A 20989-nucleotide genomic window follows, 5' to 3' on the forward strand; every position below is an offset into this window, starting at 1 on the left:
CACCGGCCTCCAGAATTAACATGCTATTCTTGTTAAGACAAGGGAGATGGAAAGCAAAAAAACAAAACAAAAAAATAATCCAATGAAATACGGTCAACATCTCAAGTGGGAAGAACATCACTTGTAAAATGGCACATTTCTTCATCCATGAAACCAAATTTTCTTTCCTCTAAAGAAAAAAGGCACAAAAGCATGGTATAATAGCTATGTCTGCATTTTGTGGTCACAACATTGGATTTATTTGTACGAGATACAAAAATGTAAACATTGCAAAATAAATAGTTAAAACAAGTGACACAGGACCTATATTCATGCTCATGATCCCAAAATGAACTGATGCACTTGTCTTGCTTGCATTTTCAAGTGCAAAAGCATGATGATAAAAAAAAAAAAAAGAAGAATTCTAGGATTCAAGTAACAGAAATGACAGACTAATGATACAAATATACTATTTTACAAGGTAGTGATAATTCCCAATTTTACAAAATGTACACTTATAATATTGACAAATTTCTCTTAATATTTTGATATGCTGCTTTTGGGTATAAGTCCGCATAGAAGCGCACAGATCTCAGCACTGAAGTCTTTGTGTTTCTGATGGGCTATGTGACCTCCATGGCAACTGTGGTCTCTGATAATCCATTGAGAGCGAGCCTCTCTGGTTCGTGATTCTCCCTGCAAAATCAATAAAATTATAGAAATTACAATTTTAATTCTGTATTTTAAATTTAAAGATATACACTACCGTTCAAAAGTTTGGGGTTAGTAAGACTTTTCTCTTTGTCTTTTGCCATTTAACATTAAAAATGACACTGGTTTAAAAGACTGCTATCACTTTAAGAGTGAATTCACGTATGCCTGACAACCAGAGTTATGGTACGGAGATATTCAACTCGGTGAAGAAAGTACAGTGATACTTTTTTGAGATTTCTGCCAATAATCTTGATTTATCACAACTAGTGTGCTTCTCTGGGCAAGTTGGAGTAAACTGCGGCGCAAATAGAGTCTCATGAACATGCAGTCCAGGCCAGGGTATCTGCAGGATTTTTAAAATTTAATACTACAATAATATATTAGATCCACCGGCTAAATGAAAATGCAATTTCACTCTCTGACAGTAGGTGGTGCTTAAAGAACAGCAGAAATATGGCAGTTACCCTGGTAAACACTGTATACAATGCAGCTGTGCTTTTTAGAAATACAACAAGTTTGGTATGATATAAACACCTTAAGGTAAACATCATAATTCATCAGCAGTAGTTCATAAGTAATTGCTTGGCATAAATGTGTATTCAATGATTGTGAATTGCTCTGAAAGCACAACAACGCCGTGTTCTGATTTAAAAAACATGCAGCACTCACAGTTATCATCACCTTTTGAAGTTTCATTATGACATTAAGCCATATCGCGGTTCCTGTTTTTCTGTCCCCAAATTTAAGACCTCTTGAAATTATAATTAAGATTTTTCTTATACCATTTAAGATATTTATAACTTTTTATGGCCTTAAATTTGATACAACGGATTTTAAGACTTAAGGCAGGAACACACCAAGCCGACAGTCGGCTGTCGGGCAGTTTTTGCAAGTGTGTTCCGCACTGTTGGCTGAAGTCAGTCATTTTCAGCTTTTTTTCAGCCGATTTGACGTTGAGTCGGCATCGGAGCTCGTCGGTCAGTCGGGCCATCTGATCATTCCGATTGGCTGTTTAGCTACTGCCACCTGCTGGTACGGAAAGGCATTTCATCTTACGCAGGCGCAGAACGGACATGCTACTTGGCCGTTGGCTGTCGAGCGCCGGTTTGGTGTGTCAGGCCAACTTCAGACCCAGACGCTGGCAACGTGAGCCAACCCCGCAGTCTGCTTTCGTCGGCTTGGTGTGTTCCTGCCTTTAAAGTCCCGCACAGAAGTCGTGCACAGAATACCAACAGCAAAGGGCAGGATTTTCGTTAAATACTACATTCAATTTCAATTTACTATACTACATTTAACTTAACTACATTTATATTTCAATTTAAATACTACATTCAATTTCTACCGTATACCCTCAGAATCGTTTGGGATCATTCTGCTTTTTTAAAAGCTTGATGTTAGTTGCTATTCACTGCCATTATATGGACAAGCAGTCATTGCAGTCATATTTTTTTAAAAGTATCTCCAATTTGTAGTCTTAAAACGAAAAAAGGGCATGCAACATTAGAACACCACCAGGGCAAGTAAATGATTACTTAATTTTTAATTTTTGGGTGAACTATCCTTCTAAGCACCAGATCAGATTAGTGGAGTAATGGCTGTTTAAGTAAACAAAGTAAAGTCTGAAAATTCAGCTTTATCATAACAGGAATAAATTACATTGTAAAATATGTTAAAATAGAAAACTGTTATTTTGAATTATAATAATAGTTCACAATATTACTCTTTTTACCATATTTTTGATTGAATAAATGTAGCCTCGTTGAATATAAGAGACAGGGATGGGTACTGAAACCAGTTAGTAAACAGGCCCCGGGGCTAAATTATGAAAGACCTCAGTATCGATAAGCTCGGACGTTATCGGTTCTGCGGTCGATACTGGAAAAATTACACAGACTATTTATTATTGCTATATTAGACGTTATCTTGCAAATTATATTTAGCCAGGTGTTTCTATATGCGATAACATAAAAACATTTAACTATGATTCGCAGTCGAGCAGAGATAGATCTCTAAAGTGGAAGAGTTACAGCGCACACAACACTAAAGCCCCTGCTTAATTAGTGACGATGGCCGAGAGAACTAAACATTCAAACATCTGGTTACACTTTAAGCTTGTGATATTAATCTAATTTTATTTTCGTTTACAATTTTGGCTTCCAAGGACTATAAAAAGAATATTTGAGGTGAAACTATTAAACACTAGTCACATTCCATGTAGTGAAGCTTCCCTTTCTTCAGTGGTGCACATTCGTTCCTCCCTAAAAGCCTAAACTTGACATCAGAATCAGCAAAATCGGTGATTTGTAAAATGCAGTCTCTACTGTTGCTAAGTTGTGGGACGTGTTTGATAATAAAAAGATATTGAAAGCACAATAATCCGCGCAAGAGACTTGCAGGTTTTCTGTCTGCATGCTCTGAAATGGTTCGCAACTAGACAAGCAAATTATACTTTGGGCTTCTTATTTTTCATTTGATTACTTTGTTAGATTCCTTTTGTAGTCTACATTACTTACCTGAACAGTAATGTTAGTAGACCTTCCTGAAAAAATTAAAGCACTGTTTATTGTATCTTTGTTTTATCGTTTTTTTATTGTTCATAAATTTTTTATTTGTCAGTTTGTTTGTATTTGTTTGTTCTTGTTGTATCTTATCTTATGTTTTATAAAACACTAAAAATGGCTGCACACTGGTGCATTTACAAATAGATGTTTTATATTAATTTGTTTTGTTCAAACATTGCCGTTTCTTTTGCAATATTAAATATTTATTTTACATTTCATTTCATTTGACAAAAAGAACCGATAAGAAAAGTACTGAATCACTAAGGAGTATCGGTAACAGTAGTAATACCGGTAAAACCTTAACCGATACCCATCACTAATAAGAGGCTCCTTTTGAAGACAATAAAAAAAATCCTACAGACCCCAAAATTTTGAAATATAGATACTTGAATTAATTTTTCACCATAGGCCCCAAAAAAGAAGAGGAAGTGATTAAGTGCTGTGTCAGGTTTCAGACCTGGCGATGTCGATGGCACTAGTGGGGGTGACTTTGGGTACCCGGTCCAGACTGCTGGCAACACTGGCTAGCTTTAAGGCTGAGGGTGAAGGGGCACACAAACGTGCACTGTGGTGCGTATGGGCAGGAGACACAGCGCTCACGGTGCTCAGGTGCCCATGGCCGTGAGGCAGAGACTGAGGGACCGGCAGCTGAAGGCCAGATGCGCTCGTCATCCGTACTAAAGAGCCTGACTCACCACCACCTCCACCACCAGCAGTACGGTTCAATTTGGCTTGTCTAAAGCTTCCTGCAGGAAACAAAAATAAAGAATCATTTAAATAATCAATCATGCTTACCTTTCTTTCAATTAACCACACAAAAAAAAGAGGTGGATATCATCATATAAATGTCCAAATAAAATGTGTTTCAGTCACAGTTTTGCTATGATTCCCCAAAAAAGTTCTATAAAGCAGTTTACAGTTTTCAAATATTTGGATCTTAATATCCCAAAGAACTACTGAAACAGGCATGTTTTCATATAAATAGTATTGGATATTCAATGCCTCTGCTCAATTCCCCTTGAGCTGCACTTGCCTGAATTGGAAAGGACGCCATTGACACTTGCAATCTGGGGCCTGTTTTCATTGTTGGGAGTGTTGACCACAGCAGAGGCAGCAAAGTGTGCACTAGCCGAGTCCAGAGTCTTAGACATGCAGTCAGATGAGGCCGTGTTCTGTAGAAGAAATGATTTTTTACTTCTTAAATAAATAAACATTTTTAATGACATAACTTTTAATGATAATTATTGCAGAAAAGAATAGGAGTGATGTTTAACCCCATAACGCCTGAAATTGTGTGGATATACTCACGGGCAGGTGTGTGTGGGGTTCTGGTGCTGTTGAGTTCTGCTGGAGTTCTTGCTGCTGTAACTGTTTGTGCATCTGAACCAGCTGTTGCTGATGGGAGTGAAACTGCTCTTCTGTGAACCCACCTGCACATGCAAGAACATGGGGATTAATGTGATGTTTACAGATTTAAGGGGATTTAAACCAGCAATTTCAATTTCCACCACTAGGTGCCAGTAAAGGATTTTTTTTTTTTTTTTTTTTAAAGAAATTAATACTTTTATTCGGTGAGGATGCATTAAACATATCAATTGATGAAAATACATTTATATTGTTACAAAGGATTACCGTCTAAAATAAATGCTGCTCTTTTAAACTTTCTATTTAAAGAAATAACAGTTTACACAAAAATATTAAGCAGCTGTTTTCAACATTGATAATAAGAAATGATACTTGAGCATTAAACAGGCTAAAGACAAAAAAAAAAAGAGAAAACCTGACCACCACCACAATAATTGTTATTAAAAACACAATTGCACTGTATTTAATAATCATAATAATAAATTACATAATACAATATATGTTATAATAGAAGAATAAGGAGATTTATTATTATTATTGTTATTAATAATAACAATAATAAATAAGCAATTATCATTATTTTTATTTTAACAACAGTAAAATTTAAATTACATTTATGATTGCTTTTCTTTGATTTCAAAATGTTAAACCATTGAACATTTATTTCAATGGATATCCTAAGGAAGAACTTAATGCTTCTCTTTGTTGACAACAACAGAATTATAAATGACTCTCATTATGAATTTGGGAAGATAGTCGGTGCACATTGCGTTCCCAAATGTGAATCATAAGTGACTCAAACACAGCACTTGCAAAGTAGCATTTACTGTGAAGCGAAACTGAAAACGAACACAATGCTATGCTTTGGCTTTACTCCAAAATTTGCAGCACGTCAGACTATATATTTATATAATTACATCACAACCGTTGTGATTTGATGATTGCAAGTCATATCTCATTTTAATACCAACCCAAACATTTTTTTTTCTCGAATTTACGCAATTTACGCGGGTCATACTTTTAAGGTTGGAAAATACAGAAACCCTTATAAATACAGAAAAATCACATCCCTGATCAAATCAGCATATTTCACATTGCATTACATAACATTGCACTCAGCCCTTCAATGTAAAGACACACGATGTTGCTTGTTTAAAGGGTTAGTTCACCCAAAAATGAAAATTCTGTCATTTATTACTTACCCTCATGCTATTCCACACCCGTAAGACCTTCTTTAATCTTCTGAACACAAATTAAGATATTTTTGTTGAAATCCAATGGCTCAGTGAGGCCTGCATAGGGAGCAATGACATTTCCTCTCTCAAGATGCATAAAGGTACTAAAAAGATATTTAAATCGGTTCATGTGAGTACAGTGGTTCAATATTAATATTAAAATGCGACGAGAATATTTTTGGAGCGCCAAAAAAAAACAAAATAACAACTTATTTAGTGATGGCCGATTTCAAAACACTGCTTCAGGAAGCATCGGAGCATAAATGAATCAGTGTATCGAATCCGCTGTTCGGAGCGCCAAAGTCACGTGATTTCAACCGTTGGCAGTTTGACATGCGATCTGAATCATGATTCGATACACTGATTCATTTATGCTCCGATGCTTCCTGAAGCAGTGTTTTGAAATCGGCCATCACTAAATAAGTTGTTATTTTGTTTTTTTTGGCACACCAAAAATATTCTCGTCGCTTTATAATATTAATATTGAGCCACTGTACTCGCATGAACTGATTTAAATATGTTTTTAGTACCTTTATGGATCTTGAGAGAGGGAGTGTCATTGCTCCCTATGAAGGCCTCACAAAGCTATCGGATTTCAACAAAAATATCTTAATTTGTGTTCCGAAGATTAACGAAGGTCTTACGGGTGTGGAACGGCATGAGGGTAAGTAATAAATTACAGAATTTTCATTTTTGGGTGAACTAACCCTTTAATGACGAAGTGCCTCAAGCACAGCTCACCTCAAGTAAACACTGAGTAAACTAGGGCTACTCAACTTCTTTTTGTTTTCTAAATGATTACTACATCTTAACATGTAAGCCTAACTCAAACAACTGGCATACTTCACAGGTTTAGTATTCATCAGCATCAAATTTTGCCTTACTGAATAAGCCACAGTGGTACTGTGCAGGAGTTGTCGTATCGCTATGGCTCATGTCTGTGAATATTCATTCCCAGGTAAGCTATTTGTTTTCATAAATACATTTGCCAGGATAAGACACAACTGAATGTGCTGTGCCTAAATGGCGCCAGTTGAAGTTTATGAAAGTAATGAAGCTGAATAATGAGCAGCAAAAAATCTTAGATGTGGTCCTTATGGACTGCAGTCTTCTAATTGACAGCCACTGAGAGCCATTCAACTCTCTGCTGAGTTTTACACAGAGAATGCTATTTTGTATTAGACAGCGCAGCAAGCAATCAAATCAATCGTCAGGCCACATTAAGAATGACTGACAGGCTGAATTTGTTAAAAAACCCTAGAGTAAACTGACAGATAGAAGGGCACAATGGAGATCGCTCATTATGCGGGTGAATGAAATTCGGTTGATCGACCTTCTGGAACCCGTTCAGCTCAGACGCCTCACCTGACACACTGTTAGAGGGAGGCGTCCCTCCACCTTTTTCCACTTGCGTAGTCCCTTTCTTGTCCTCACTCCTTGAGTTGTCCTGTAGCGGCCGAGGGCGGAAAAACTTCCACCTGCAGGCCTGGATGTCATTCAGGAGCTGAGTCAGTGAGCGCTCAGGGCTTGATTTGGAGATGTGAGAGTTTGTGTTTGTATGGACGGGGAGGTCAGGCACACTAGAGCCAGCGGAGGGATAAAACATGTCAGGGTCCAGGTGCCTGAGTGCACGGTCCAGTTCCGACGAGGTACGATCCAAAACAACCCTGATGGGATACAACAGAGTTCTTTAAGATATTTGATACTATCTGTGACCTTCAGCACTGATCATTAGGGAGTAGCCTCATCAACTTTTCTACTTTAATCTGAAGTAACAAAGAGCAGGGTCATAAATTCAAACCACACATCATCTATAGAGTGATTCACACTTAAGTACAAGAAACAATTTTTATAAAAGATAAAAATGGAAATGGAAAAACTGTAAATAGTGACACACCTGCCACCTCTGCCCACCCTCCTGTGTGCCACTGCGATACAGCGTTTAGGCACAGAGAGGGCGGTGAGACAGTTCCGCTGCCATAGCCGGTCCTGATCCGTCTGCTGCCAGTGAGGAGAGCAGCTCTGGTCCACCAGTGGCTGAAGACACATAACACACTTTTGGCAAAGGAAATGACCACCACAAAGCCAAATAATATGCTGCTCTGTCACTAATAAAGCAAGTATAGCATACTCTATGGCAGGAGGGTTTAGCCACAATATTCACATGCAACAAAGCAAAGCAGCAGTATTGGCCATCCGCTTTAATCTACATACTAAGACAAAAAAAAAAAAAACATCTCATGACCCCCAGGTATGAGAGTGTTCAGGTGGAAAGTGAATTTCTGCAAATTCAGTTCTCAGTTTCAATTATTAAGTTAAATACGATGCATTAACATTCCTAACTGTTCTCAAAAGTCCTCAAGCAGCATTTTCTTATGCTTACAAATATTTAGTAGAACAACATAGTTATATAAATAACATATCATTATAATATATAATTATATAAATAATATAAATTAAAGATTAAAATTAAAAAATATTTTGATTATTTTACATACATTTTAATTGTTTAATGCAAGAAATTATCTACTTGACAACAACAGCTGGCGGAAAATGATTTGGGGAAAAGAAAAAAGCCAGTGGTTTTGACAAAACAAGCCTTAAAATACAGTAAAAAATAAATAAATAAATAAATAAATCAACATTAACAAATTTAATAATTTTATTTATAAAAACTATTGTAGCAGTGGATTAAAATAAGTTTTGCAAGCAAAACTATGACTATGGGGGCCTATAAATATTTTTGTGGCCAGTGGGGCACTTGAAGTCAAAATGGTTGAGAATCACAGCTTTAAGCCATTTTAGGGCAGCTTAAATATCACAGTGTTTCCCACACATTTATTTGTGGAGGCCCGCCACAGATAGCCATCAGCCCTGCCATCAGCTCCAGCATCTCGCACACACGGGCGCGACTTTAGCACTATAATTTAACAACTTTCAGTTCCCTTTAGTGCCTTTTTCCATGAAAGGTACATAGTGACAAATCTAATTACTTTTTCTGGATAAACCCTAGCTTTCATTAAGATGTCGCCAGTACTGCCCCACGAGCATGAGGTCTGACTTTCCCGGCACAGGATCACCTCTCTCTGCGCCTGTTCTGTGCAGTGAGTGGCAAAGCAGCAGCTTAAATAGCCAAAACCCTTGCATATGTTGCATCTAAAAACATGTGGAAAACCCATCCGTGCTGCCTTTTCCTTCTTTCCAAAGCGCTTGCTCTCCCGTGGCATCTTCCGGTGCTAAGCAATCATAAACAACGTTCTCAACATGAACATGAATAAGCTGCTCTTTAGTGTAGATGTATGGTGATTTTGTCAGACGATTTCGCGATTATAAATAATGATTTAAGGAGTATAGTGAGAGTGTAGTATTTATTGGGTTGTGTTTAGTCACTATTTTACACTTGTTTCATGTCTGACAACAGAAACAAACAAAAAAATCTATATAAATAATGGCAACAGCTTTATTGGGCATTCAATTGTATTACAGTATGTGACGGGTCAGAGAGTAGAAGCAAAACAGTCAGATCTGAAGTGCCAAAACTTGTCTGAAAGCAAACGCAATGCAATGACATCATAAATATGCTAATTAGCACGTGACGTCATCCGCCGCCACAAGTCTCACAAAATCCTGTGGGAAACACTGTATCAAGATATAATTTTTCAGCTATATTGCCCAGCTTTGACTGGCACAGTTGCAGATTCTTTTATGCTCTACAGCCAGCACTGATGTTTAATGGGAAACTCACAGCGTGGTAACTGCAGCCAGCTTTCCGTCTGAAGGCAAAGATTCCATCAGGATCGTTCTCTTCATCCGGCTCTGATGCTGGAGACTTCAGAAGAGAGGAGAAAAAAAAGAGAAAGAAAAGACATAATTTATATACTATTACATCTTCTGACAAAAATCATTTTAATGTATTTTAAGTAAATACCTCTAAATATGACACATCTACATGAGCATGTGTAGCCAAACACTGATTGTGTACTGACCAGTGGGTAATCCTCCTCTCCAGAGCTGTGGAAGTCGTACTGTTTAATGTCTGCCTTGATGATGGTTTGCTGTCGCTCTGGCCGACCAGGCTGGCGAAATGCATCAAGTTTGGTCCTCTTGGTGTACTTCTTATGAGAACGCACAAAGTCAAAGTGAGGCTCAGGCTTGACTGTGAAGGGGTGGAGGTGTTTGGGCCCAGATTTGTGCGACTGAAAGAAAGAGACAGAACAAATGGTTTTATAATTATCACTGAGTACATTTCCCGCACACAGATCTTTCAAGGGCTTTCATATGTCCTCTTTTCCCTCCAACTGTTGGCCTTTACCTTCATTTTGCTCTCTGCCTTGTGCCGACTGCTCATGGGTAAGGATGTGGGTGCAGGGTAAATGGTTTTCTCTGCCAGAGGTACAGTGACTTCATTCAGAATCTCTCCTGAGAAGTCTCCAATTTGATATCTAATATACACAAAATAAGTAGAAACAATATGTAAAAACCAATTTGCTCTTTTCTAATTATTTAAAGCTTAACAAGACCAGAGATGAGAGAGATGAGTCACTTCACATACAACCATTCTAGCTGTTAAGTGACACATAACAGTTTTATTTATATAGAGTATACAACAGACATTGTCTTAAAACAGCTTTATTAAAAGAGCAACGTTGACGAACCTTTTTTCAAACACCTCCAGCGTCAGATGCAGCAGCTCTCGTTTGCTCTTTTCTCTCTTCTTGATCATCTCCAGGATGCTCATGGTTCGGCTGAACTCTCTTCTTAGCTTCAGCATCTTTTCATAAGATGCCTCGTCATTCTTGCGATTCTGCAGAGACAGCATAACAGAGAGATGCATGGGTCCAGCAGGTGTTCACACTTCTATTGAGAGGAAAATTTGTTATGAAAATGTGATCTACAGGGCTTGACATTAACTTTTTTGCTCACCAGCCACTGTGGCTAGTGGTTTTCCAAAGCTACTAGCCACTCACTGGCCACAATTTTGACACCGATACCATGGGGACAACTGTCATATAGATATTTTTAATATTATCTCTATAATATATTTATATAATAATATTATATATTTAATAATTTGACAGCAGGTATACAAGGCTGCAGTCACTTTAAGACCTGACGCATGGATCCATTATACACTGTTACACATGCGTTCTTTCTCAACTGTTTAAATTCACTTAAAACGAAACTGACTACATTACATGAATCCTTGCCAAGACTGACATTTTGACATTATTTTGTGTGTATTTGACTGTTTCGGTGCAAATAAGCAGCAAAAAAGAACTCAATTTAGTACTGAGTGTAGAAATACAGGTGCTGGTCATATAATTAGAATATCATCAAAAAGTTGATTTATTTCACTAATTCCATTCAAAAAGTGAAACTTGTATATTATATTCATTCATTACACACAGACTGATATATTTCAAATGTTTATTTCTTTTAATTTTGATGATTATAACTGACAACTAAGGAAAATCCCAAGTTCAGTATCTCAGAAAATTAGAATATTACTTAAGACCAATACAAAGAAAGGATTTTTAGAAATCTTGGCCAACTGAGAAGTATGAACATGAAAAGTATGAGCATGTACAGCACTCAATACTTAGGTGGGACTCCTTTTGCCTGAATTACTACAGCAGTGCGGCATGGCATGGAGTCGATCAATCTGTGGCAGTGCTCAGGCCTTCAGCTCTTCTGCATTGTTGGGTCTGGCATATCGCATCTTCCTCTTCACAATACCCCATAGATTTTCTATGGGGTTAATGTCAGGCGAGTTTGCTGGCCAATTAAGAACAGGGATACCATGGTCCTTAAACCAGGTACTGGTAGCTTTGGCACTGTGTGCAGGAGCAAAGTCCTGTTGGAAAATGAAATCTGCATCTCCATAAAGTTGGTCAGCAGCATGAAGTGCTCTAAAACTTCCTGGTATATGGCTGTGTTGACCTTGGACCTAAGAAAACACAGTGGACCAACACCAGCAGATGACATGACACCCCAAACCATTACTGACTGTGGAAACTTTACCCTGGACCTCAAGCAACGTGGATTGTGTGCCTCTCCTCTCTTCCTCCAGACTCTGGGACCCTGATTTCCAAAGGAAATGCAAAATTTACTTTCATCAGAGAACATAACTTTGGACCACTTAGCAGCAGTCCAGTCCTTTTTGTCTTTAGCCCAGGCGAGACGCTTCTGACGCTGTCTGTTGTTCAAGAGTGGCTTGACACAAGGAATGCGACAGCTGAAACCCATGTCTTTCATACGTCTGTGCGTAGTGGTTCTTGAAGCACTGACTCCAGCTGCAGTCCACTCCTTGTGAATCTTCCCCACATCTTTGAATGGGTTTTGTTTCACAATCCTCTCCAGGATGCGGTTATCCATATTGCTTGTACACTTTTTTCTACCACATCTGTTTCTTCCCTTCGCCTCTCTATTAATGTGCTTGGACACAGAGCTCGGTGAACAGCCAGCCTCTTTTGCAATGACCTTTTGTGTCTTGCCCTCCTTGTGCAGGGTGTTAATGGTCGTCTTTTGGACAACTGTCAAGTCAGCAGTCTTCCCCATGATTGTGTAGCCTACAGAACTAGACAGAGACCATTTAAAGGCCTTTGTAGGTGTTTTGAGTTAATTAGCTGATTAGAGTGTGGCACCAGGTGTCTTCAATATCGAACCTTTTCACAATATTCTAATTTTCTGAGATACTGAACTTGGGATTTTCCTTAGTTGTCAGTTATAATCATCAAAATTAAAAGAAATAAACATTTGAAATATATCAGTCTGTGTGTAATGAATGAATATAATATACAAGTTTCACTTTTTTAATGGAATTAGTGAAATAAATCAACTTTTTGATGATATTCTAATTATATGACCAGCAACTGTATATATGTACTGCATACATATACATTTATTTATTTATTTATTTTTATATTCTAACAAAAAAGTACTAAATATTGGGCATATAAAAATCTGTATCGGTCAGCCACAGCTAGAACTAAACATTGACGTCTTCAAAAAGCTGATGTAAAAAAATTATAATAAAAAAACAAATTAGATGTGATGCAAGGATATTAGTTTGATGCACAAACGTATAAAAAAAAATATATTTAATTTGGAAGGTAAAAACAAGTCCTGTCTGAATGCCCTCTAACAATACTGTTTGAGGCATGCATGACAAAACACAGAGCACTTGCATACCTTCCTAGTCTGCATCTTCTCTGTGCGACGCCTGAAGGCCACGTATGCATCGTTATTGGTGGAGCCATCCCTCTTCTCCTGCTTGATTTGTGGGATGAGCGACGGGCCCCGGCAGTTCTTCCTCTTCCTCACCCAGTAGTCATACACTGACTTCAACAGGTAGTCATCTTCATTTAGCAGCAGCTTGGCCTCCTGAAGAGTGACCAACTACAAAACAATTATTAAGACAGAGACAGAGGAATTAATGTGAATAAAAGTGAAATTTGACGAGGTGTATTTTAGATCAACTAAACTTCAACTAAACTTATTTTGACTCAAAAACTATAGCCACATTTCCACCGCAGGAATTTTCCCCAGGAACTAGGGACTCGGTGTGTTTCGACCACAAGGATCAGGGGTCTAAATGAAGTTCTGGTTAAAAATTTCCCCCTCAGAAAATCCCAGCTCAAGAGTTAGTGTTTTTTCAAAGTTCAGGAACTTTCGGGAGTAGGACTCAACCTCATGAGTGCCCACATCATTTTGATTGGTTGACTCCACACAGCATTTTATTTAACCACCATTTTTTAAAAGTCTGTTGCGAAGCGAGCAGTAAGAGTTGTTTGCTATTCAAATTAACAAAAAAAAATAAAAAATACGACAGATGGACCGACGAAGAGTTTCAGGCTTTATTAAGCTTCTATGTTGCACAAAGTCCTGTGTCACCAGACTAATTTGCCTAATCTTCACAGTACTTTAGACTAGGTCTGGACGATTATGGCCTAAAATCAAAACCTCGATTAATTGAACATCTTACCTAGATTACGATTAATGAACGATTATTTATTTATTTATTTATTTCATAGTTCACTTACAAGGTTTGTACTGTAAATTTGACTATTAAAAAGTGGGATATTTTTTCCTTTTGAAAGAGTGATCTGACATAACGGCTCACTTTCAGCAGTCATTTTATCTATGGTTCCTAACATTTCTTACAGATTTCTGCTCATTGTAAATCAGATAAAGATAAATTAGCACAGTACCAGTACGCAATGAGAGTGATATTGTGTTTGTGAATTAGTCATACCGTCGCTCTATTATTTGTGAAGCTGTGGGTTGTAAATAGTTACTTCAAAAAATATATGCTATAATAACTTTTGAGTTTCTAAGCTACTTTATTGATAAATCACAGGACAGTGTTGACATCTAGTTTCTGCTCCTCAGTGCGTGCAATCTTCATGTTTTCTGCAGCTACTGTTTGTATGAGTGTTTGTGCCACAATGCAGCTGCGCGAGCATATAAATACACATCCGATAATCTAATCACTTGAATGTCTAAACTTAAAACACATACAACTGACAAAGTTTAGTGAAGACGCAAGGCTCACTGCTTGTGCACCGTCTCCGTGTTGACTCTGCATTCACCTGCGTGTTGACAGGACGGGGCGGAGTCACGTGGCTACACACATGGCAGTATGTTTTTAAGTGGGAAGTATTAATAGGATTAAAAAAACGAAATAACCGACATGGGAAAAATACGTCGGATAGAGGTTCTGAATTTCGGTTTCGATTAATCGTCCAGCCCTACTTCAGACCGTGATGGAAATGCAGACAGCAACAGGACTGGGGGGGGGGGGGTTCCTGGGACAAATTGTTCCGAGTAATTTGGGTGGAAACGCAGCTCAAGGTATTCTGAGAAAAGTAATTTGTCTCTAGGGTAAAGCCAGATCAGACAGATGCCATGACACATCCTCATTCTTGAAAATCATGAATCAAACAACATTTTAAAAAAAAATTACTAGGACAATACATACTTGGTTTATTTGCAATGATAAAATGATTTGTCAACCACAAAGTGTTTTTTGTGATGAATTATTGCCTACTTAGAGCACTTTAATAAATTATTTTATTCAAGAAAGGACATATTAAATTGATAAAAAGTGAAAGTAAAGAGATTTATAATGTTACCAACATTTTTTCAAATTTCTATTGATCAAAATGTCATGAAAAAGTGTATCAAAGTTTACAATAAAATATTAAAGGTGCCCTAGAACCAGTTTTTACAAGATGTAATATAAGTCTAAGGTGTCCCCTGAATGTGTCTGTGAAGTTTCAGCTCAAAAAACCCCATAGATTTTTTTTTAATTAATTTTTTTAACTGCCTATTTTGGGGCATCATTGACTATGCACCGATTCAGGCTGCGGCCCCTTTAAATTGTGTGCTCGCCTGTTCTTCTGAGGTCTTTTAAACAAATGAGATTTATATAAGAAGGAGGAAGCAATTGAGTTTGAAACTCAATGTATGTCTTTTCCATGTACTGAACTCTTGTTATTCAACTATGCCAAGGTAAATTCAATTTTTGATTCTAGGGCACCTTTAAATAGCACAGCTTATTATTGATAATAACTTAATAACTTTCATAATAAGACTGGAGTAATGGCTACTGAAAATTGAGCTCTAATATGAAAATAAATTAGATTTAAAATATATTAAAATAGAAACAGTTATTTTAAACTGTAATAATATATATTTTACAATATTACAGTTTTTACTGTATTTTAACTAGTTTAAATAAATGCAGCCTACATTGCGACTTCTTTCAAAAACATTAAAAAACAAAAACATTTCAAAAACATCTTATCAACCCAATTTTTGGAACAGTAGTGTATAGTAATATAAATCAATTAGAGTGTTGGTTCAATTACATTTCATTTTACAAGGGTCATTTTAATAAATTCAGCTATTTGTTTGTCTTGTGTACTATATGTAAACATCTTATGTAAAATATCTTACTCAGGACAGTACTAAATAAAAAATAACATGTATTTTGTATGATCTCTCTTATATTGTCAAAATTATTCACATTTTCTGCATGTGGTTCACATACTTTTTCTTGCAACTGCATACACATACATATATACATACATACATACATACGTGTATATACAAATATAAATTTACTTTGTTTTTCATTAATGTATTTTGGTCAATGTTGTACCAGATTTAGTGCTAAACATAATGACTTTTATTTGTTCCCCACTAAATGTTTTTTCACTGAATGTTTAGATTTTATTAAATTATTGTGCACTCATGATTTTTCTAGAATAACTTTTGTTGCTGAATTATCCACTAATCTAGTTTATAATATATTTTTGTCACAGACAGAATGTCATAGAATTGTCACAGTGTAGAAATTCTACACTGAATATAAAAAAAAGCTGCACTGGTATTGGATCGGAATCAGTATCTGCCGATACTCATAATTTTTGGTATCAGATCGGTTCAGAAAAAAATGTTATCGTGCATCCCTAGTATAATGCACTTGTTATTACCTGGTTGGTGCTGGCTTTCTCTAACCGGTCCATCATAGTCTCAAACCGCACAGATCTGAGCTCCATCTTGCGGTTGAGTCTGTTCAGTAAAGTCTCGTCCTCTGAGTCCATATCATAGTCAGGCAGCTCGTTATCCAGACCCAGAGCTGGTGCAAAGTAACAGATACAGGTCAGATTGAGGTCATATTCAAATAACATTTTATTTGTATGTTTGAACCAAGAAATTGAAGAATTCAGTGGGGCTTGCGGTAGACATCACTCACGCTGGATGTGGATGAGCTGTTTGGGGATGCGGAACTCTCCTTTGTAAAGGCGGTCGTAATAGGTGATGTTACTCTCTGCTTCTGGCACAGGGATGACCATGCTCTCCTTCTTCTCCCTGAACACCTGCTGGGCGGAGATGGCCCTCTGGAGATGGTGCTCCTGAAACACACCATGAGAGAAAGAGTGAGTAAAGCTAGTTCTGCACTGACAGTGTGTCAACACAAATTTGCGAACAGGTTACACAACAGTAAAGTTGTCACCTAAAGTTGTATATAGCACAAAATATTTTAATTAGCAAGTGAGGCCAGTTAGTTAAGCTGAAACTTAAGTAGCTGGACTCAGCAATAAGAAAAAGTTAAAAAACTCAAAAAACTCACACAGAGGTGGAAACAAGAATTGGGCAAGTACAACTTCTAATGTAGCTGAGAACAGCAACGTGATGAAACCCGCTGCAACGGCTTACACAGCTCGCAAGCATACAAATGAACACCAAGTTGCTCTGATTACTTTTGGATTCATAAGATAGTTACTGTAGAAGACACTTCAATAATAGAAAGGTGAGCAGTTCATTATCAGGTAGGTCAGGAGAACAAATGCAATCTGTAACATAATAGCAGAACATAACTCTTGTTTTTACCTAGGGTTGGGAATTGAAAATCATTTTCAATTCTTGAATTAGATACTTGAAGTCAGGAGTCGGATACCTTTAATAAAATAAAAATTTAGATTCCACTTACTGATCCCTGTGTGCGCATTCTAATGCGATTTCAAACCATTTTCATTTTCATTTAGTCTGTGCTATAGCATGAACGAAACTTCACTAAAGATTTGTAGAGTGCCTGCCATCCAATAATCGCAAAAAGCCTTGTGCTTCGTTACTTTTAATATGAAGCAATGTCTCAAATTGTCAAAATTCTGTCAATTTTATTATGAAATTCAAACAATAAATGTTGTTTATCTTTAATAAGGCGTAACAGATTGCTGTAGTGCAGTTCAAGCAGCAGCTCGGATCAGGCGCACATGAACCGATCGTCTCATCTCCTCTTTACTACATCACAAAATAAACATGGATGAACATCAGAAGGTATGTTGAAAGATACATTACAACTAATCGAAATTAATCCTGTCTCATCATGTAATCGCTCAATAGGTGTTTCAACCAGGGAAAGACGTCAATAAAAAAGCTTGTAGACTATACAATGTTACATTTACCACAAGAAAGCTATTTAAAGTCCATAAACTAGCTAGAAAAAACTAACTCTAGAAAAGAGCATTTTGCTAAATATTCACTGTATTACATATTCATTATATTTTTACTTAACATGTTAGTAATGTCTACATTACTTATTGTATGTTTGAATAAATCTGTCATGAAAACACAGTTTACACAGTTATTACAGTTTACTGTCATTTAAATTTTTATAGTAGAAAAAAATCTGTTATAAAAAAAATGATATAAAAACTGCCTTATGTGCAATTTAAATGCTCTGTTTTAGCTATTTGAGTTATTAAAAAAAGTTTGAATAATTAATCAATTAATTTATTGACAGCAGCCTAATAAACCTGCTGCAGTCTGTCATAAATGTTAATCAAAGAACAAAAGAAAATTACTAATATTGAACTTGTAACTCCTGTAACTTTAATATACATTAACTATATTTTATTTATAAAAAGAAAACTATGCAGTGTTATTTTACATTTGATTAAAATTTCTGCACCTGAACTTTGTATTTATTTGTGCTACTGCTTATTTGTTTATTTGTTCTTATTTTATTACGTTTTTTCTTTAATAATGTTTGCAATTTCTTTTAGCCGTTTATGCTGTGGTATTTTTGTTAAAACCCATAGGAAGTGTTCTTTAGGCTGCTGATTTTTGTTCATGGAAATCAGCTGCAACAAAACATTTTGCCAAAACACACAGAATAAAAATGTTTGACAATGTTTTACCTTACTGGAATTGAAACTGAGAATCGAAAAGAATCAGAATCAATAAGCAGAATCAATCGCTAAAATGCAAATGGTACCTAACCCTATTTTTAACAAGTACTTGCTCTCTGTACTATACATCTGCCCAACATAACCTATTGAGCTTACTGATAAAGATGGCCACATGACTCTTTTAATAAAACTAACTGTTCATACTTCTGTTTTAATAAAACTAACTTCACTAACAAATCACTAATGAATCAAGATAAATCAAACTGAAGGAATCCATGTATGCTTGATGATCCGTCACACATCTTTCAAAACTCATTACAGTGGTGTAACCAAGTACTAAAACAATAATATGAATTTTTGGTCACACTTTAGATTAGGGTGCAATTCTCTCTATTAACTAACTATTAACTACAACTTTTGCTTCAATAAACTCCTAATTACTGCTTATTAATAGTAAGTAAGGTTAAGTTTAGGTATTGGGTACGATTAAGGGATGTACAATATGGTCATGCAGAATAATGCATTAATATGTGCTTTATAAGGACTAATAAACAGCCAGCCAGCCAGCCATTCCTAGTAATATGCATGCTAATAAGCAACTAGTTAGTAGTGAGAATCGGACCCTAAACTAAAATGTTACTGAATTCTTGACTCATGAGTATCATGTTTTCAATATCATATCATAGCATAGCATAGCATAAGTTCTTAGAATTACATTTGACCTGACCAAAACTTTCTTTTCATAATAAAAGTCAAAATGTATAATGATTTAAAAAAGCAGATCTTTACAGTCATTGGAGGTTTAATGGGGTTCTTTCCGTTTTATGGTTTTCTTGTTACATGACAACATAAAAATAAAAACAGCTTATATATGTGTGTGTGTGTGTGTGTGTGTGTGTGTGTAAAGTAGATATGTAGTACATGTCTAATGTAGGTATGTATCATATCCATTAATGATTTAAAACTAATAATTATAATATTTAAGCAAACAATAACAATTATTGGTATTAAGAATTATTAGTTGTTGTTTTTTTTATTTGACTTCATCATTGGGTGGTGATTTGAACATCATATATTGTGATGCAATGGCAACATCATGGTACTCTGATGTATACCATGATAGTACCGAATGATTTCCACATTCAAAAACCCCTGTATTTACGATATTCAAATGTGAAGGATGAAATATGCCAAACATTGACAGTCACTGTTTGTCAGTTGCCTATGCTTAACTGGTGAGTAAGGCCCGCTGCTGCAGAAACTAAACATCAGGACCATTGAAGAATCAAACACACATCCAGCCTTCAGAGACACGCCGTTCAGCTCATGTATTCCTGTCGTAAAATACGTTAATCTCGAACGCATTTGCGCAAAAAGGCTGACGTGAATGCGCATTGGCCACTAGCAAATCTCTCACGTAAATAACCTTGTTCACGCCACTAGTGTAAAACATTTCCCACGACTACGCAACTGTCGTACATTTTATACGTAACCTAGAGCCTCAGAACGCTACTTACAGATCCCTATGAGCAGAGAATGGACTTACGCAGTAAAACGTGCGTAAACGATACGTGAATACCAACACCCTGCTATGCACCTGAACCTCATGAAAAATTATGAATTTAAAATCAATTACATACCGACTCCTCTTCCTTTTCCATCCCGGTTGGCATTTGTGGGACCGCTCGGTTGATGGAGACGCAGTCGGTAAGGTCCGGGAGGTCTTTATTGCGGTAGATCGGCAGCGGTTTGGCGGCGTCTAGCGCTCGCGCGCGGAACGAGAGTTTACTCATTGTTTTCAGCGATCACAAACACACTAAACACGGATCATTCGGTACAAGTACACACACGAGCCGACGGTTCTCTCCGCGGCCGCATTCACTGACGTCCCTTCGATCGAAATCCGGCGGTTAAAGGCATCTCTGGGCGAGTTGTGGTGTTTTTTCACGGGCTTTTTTTTCTAGGCTGGTATGAAAACATGGCGGACATGATCCCGACAGCCCGCGCGACACTGCCAAAGAGCGTGAGCGGGAGCGCGCGTGTGCTGCTGCGCGCGCACCTCATACAACATGCGTGCACACGATATTACGACACACGGGCGCGAAGGAACACATGCCTGCATTGGAGAGCTGTCATATACATTAGTAGACCGTCCATTACAAATGTCTATTGATGATGACGTCCTTACATGTGCCACGAAGACAAGGATGGTCTAAAATCGAGAATGTAAACAAATATAAAGATTTTGGGCCACAGAATTTTTCTAATTGAAAACCACATTTTTTTTATCAACAGGGGCGACTGGGGTAGATTCAGAGAAGCATTGAACGGCTCCTGTCTTACCAGGGCCCTTAAAATCATCCTAATAATCTTTCCCAGTAACAGCGCCCCTGTTGATCAACCGTTAATATACATTTGGGTGAACTACCTATCC

General features: G+C 37.0%; 1 protein-coding gene across 2 annotated transcripts; it reads right to left on the reverse strand.

Annotated features, from left to right (window-relative positions):
* Positions 1 to 215: 215 nt before the first annotated feature.
* Positions 216 to 20648, reverse strand: epc2 (enhancer of polycomb homolog 2 (Drosophila)). Of its 2 annotated transcripts, none has more exons than XM_048193592.1 (14): positions 20196 to 20647; positions 16617 to 16776; positions 16354 to 16499; positions 13046 to 13252; positions 10510 to 10658; positions 10167 to 10296; positions 9841 to 10050; positions 9600 to 9683; positions 7752 to 7891; positions 7220 to 7521; positions 4563 to 4684; positions 4288 to 4426; positions 3712 to 4000; positions 216 to 675 (listed from the first exon to the last, which is right to left on the reverse strand). In XM_048193592.1, exons 1-14 carry the CDS (start codon positions 20346 to 20348, stop codon positions 603 to 605), a joined length of 2304 nt encoding a protein of 767 aa, XP_048049549.1. In that variant the 5' UTR covers positions 20349 to 20647; the 3' UTR covers positions 216 to 602. The 2 variants fall into 2 exon arrangements, with proteins under 2 accessions (XP_048049549.1, XP_048049550.1); XM_048193593.1 differs by having other exon boundaries at positions 542 to 675; positions 3658 to 4000; positions 20196 to 20648.
* Positions 20649 to 20989: the final 341 nt, after the last annotated feature.

The sequence above is a fragment of the Megalobrama amblycephala genome, linkage group LG6 (genome assembly GCF_018812025.1).
Source record: "Megalobrama amblycephala isolate DHTTF-2021 linkage group LG6, ASM1881202v1, whole genome shotgun sequence".
NCBI classification, from domain to species: Eukaryota; Metazoa; Chordata; class Actinopteri; order Cypriniformes; family Xenocyprididae; genus Megalobrama; species Megalobrama amblycephala.

What these genes read in the sequence shown, in the direction of transcription:
- epc2 (XM_048193592.1), bottom strand. Translation starts at nt 20,348, where the DNA reads ATGAGTAAACTCTCGTTCCGCGCGCGAGCGCTAGACGCCGCCAAACCG. An exon ending in CTGGCTGCAGTTACCACGCT is followed by an intron (nt 7,892 to 9,599) that starts GTGAGTTTCCCA and finishes ATGTGTCTTCAG; the next exon opens with CCACTGGTGGACCAGAGCTG. An exon ending in TGGCGTCCTTTCCAATTCAG is followed by an intron (nt 4,001 to 4,287) that starts GCAAGTGCAGCT and finishes TGTTTCCTGCAG; the next exon opens with GAAGCTTTAGACAAGCCAAA.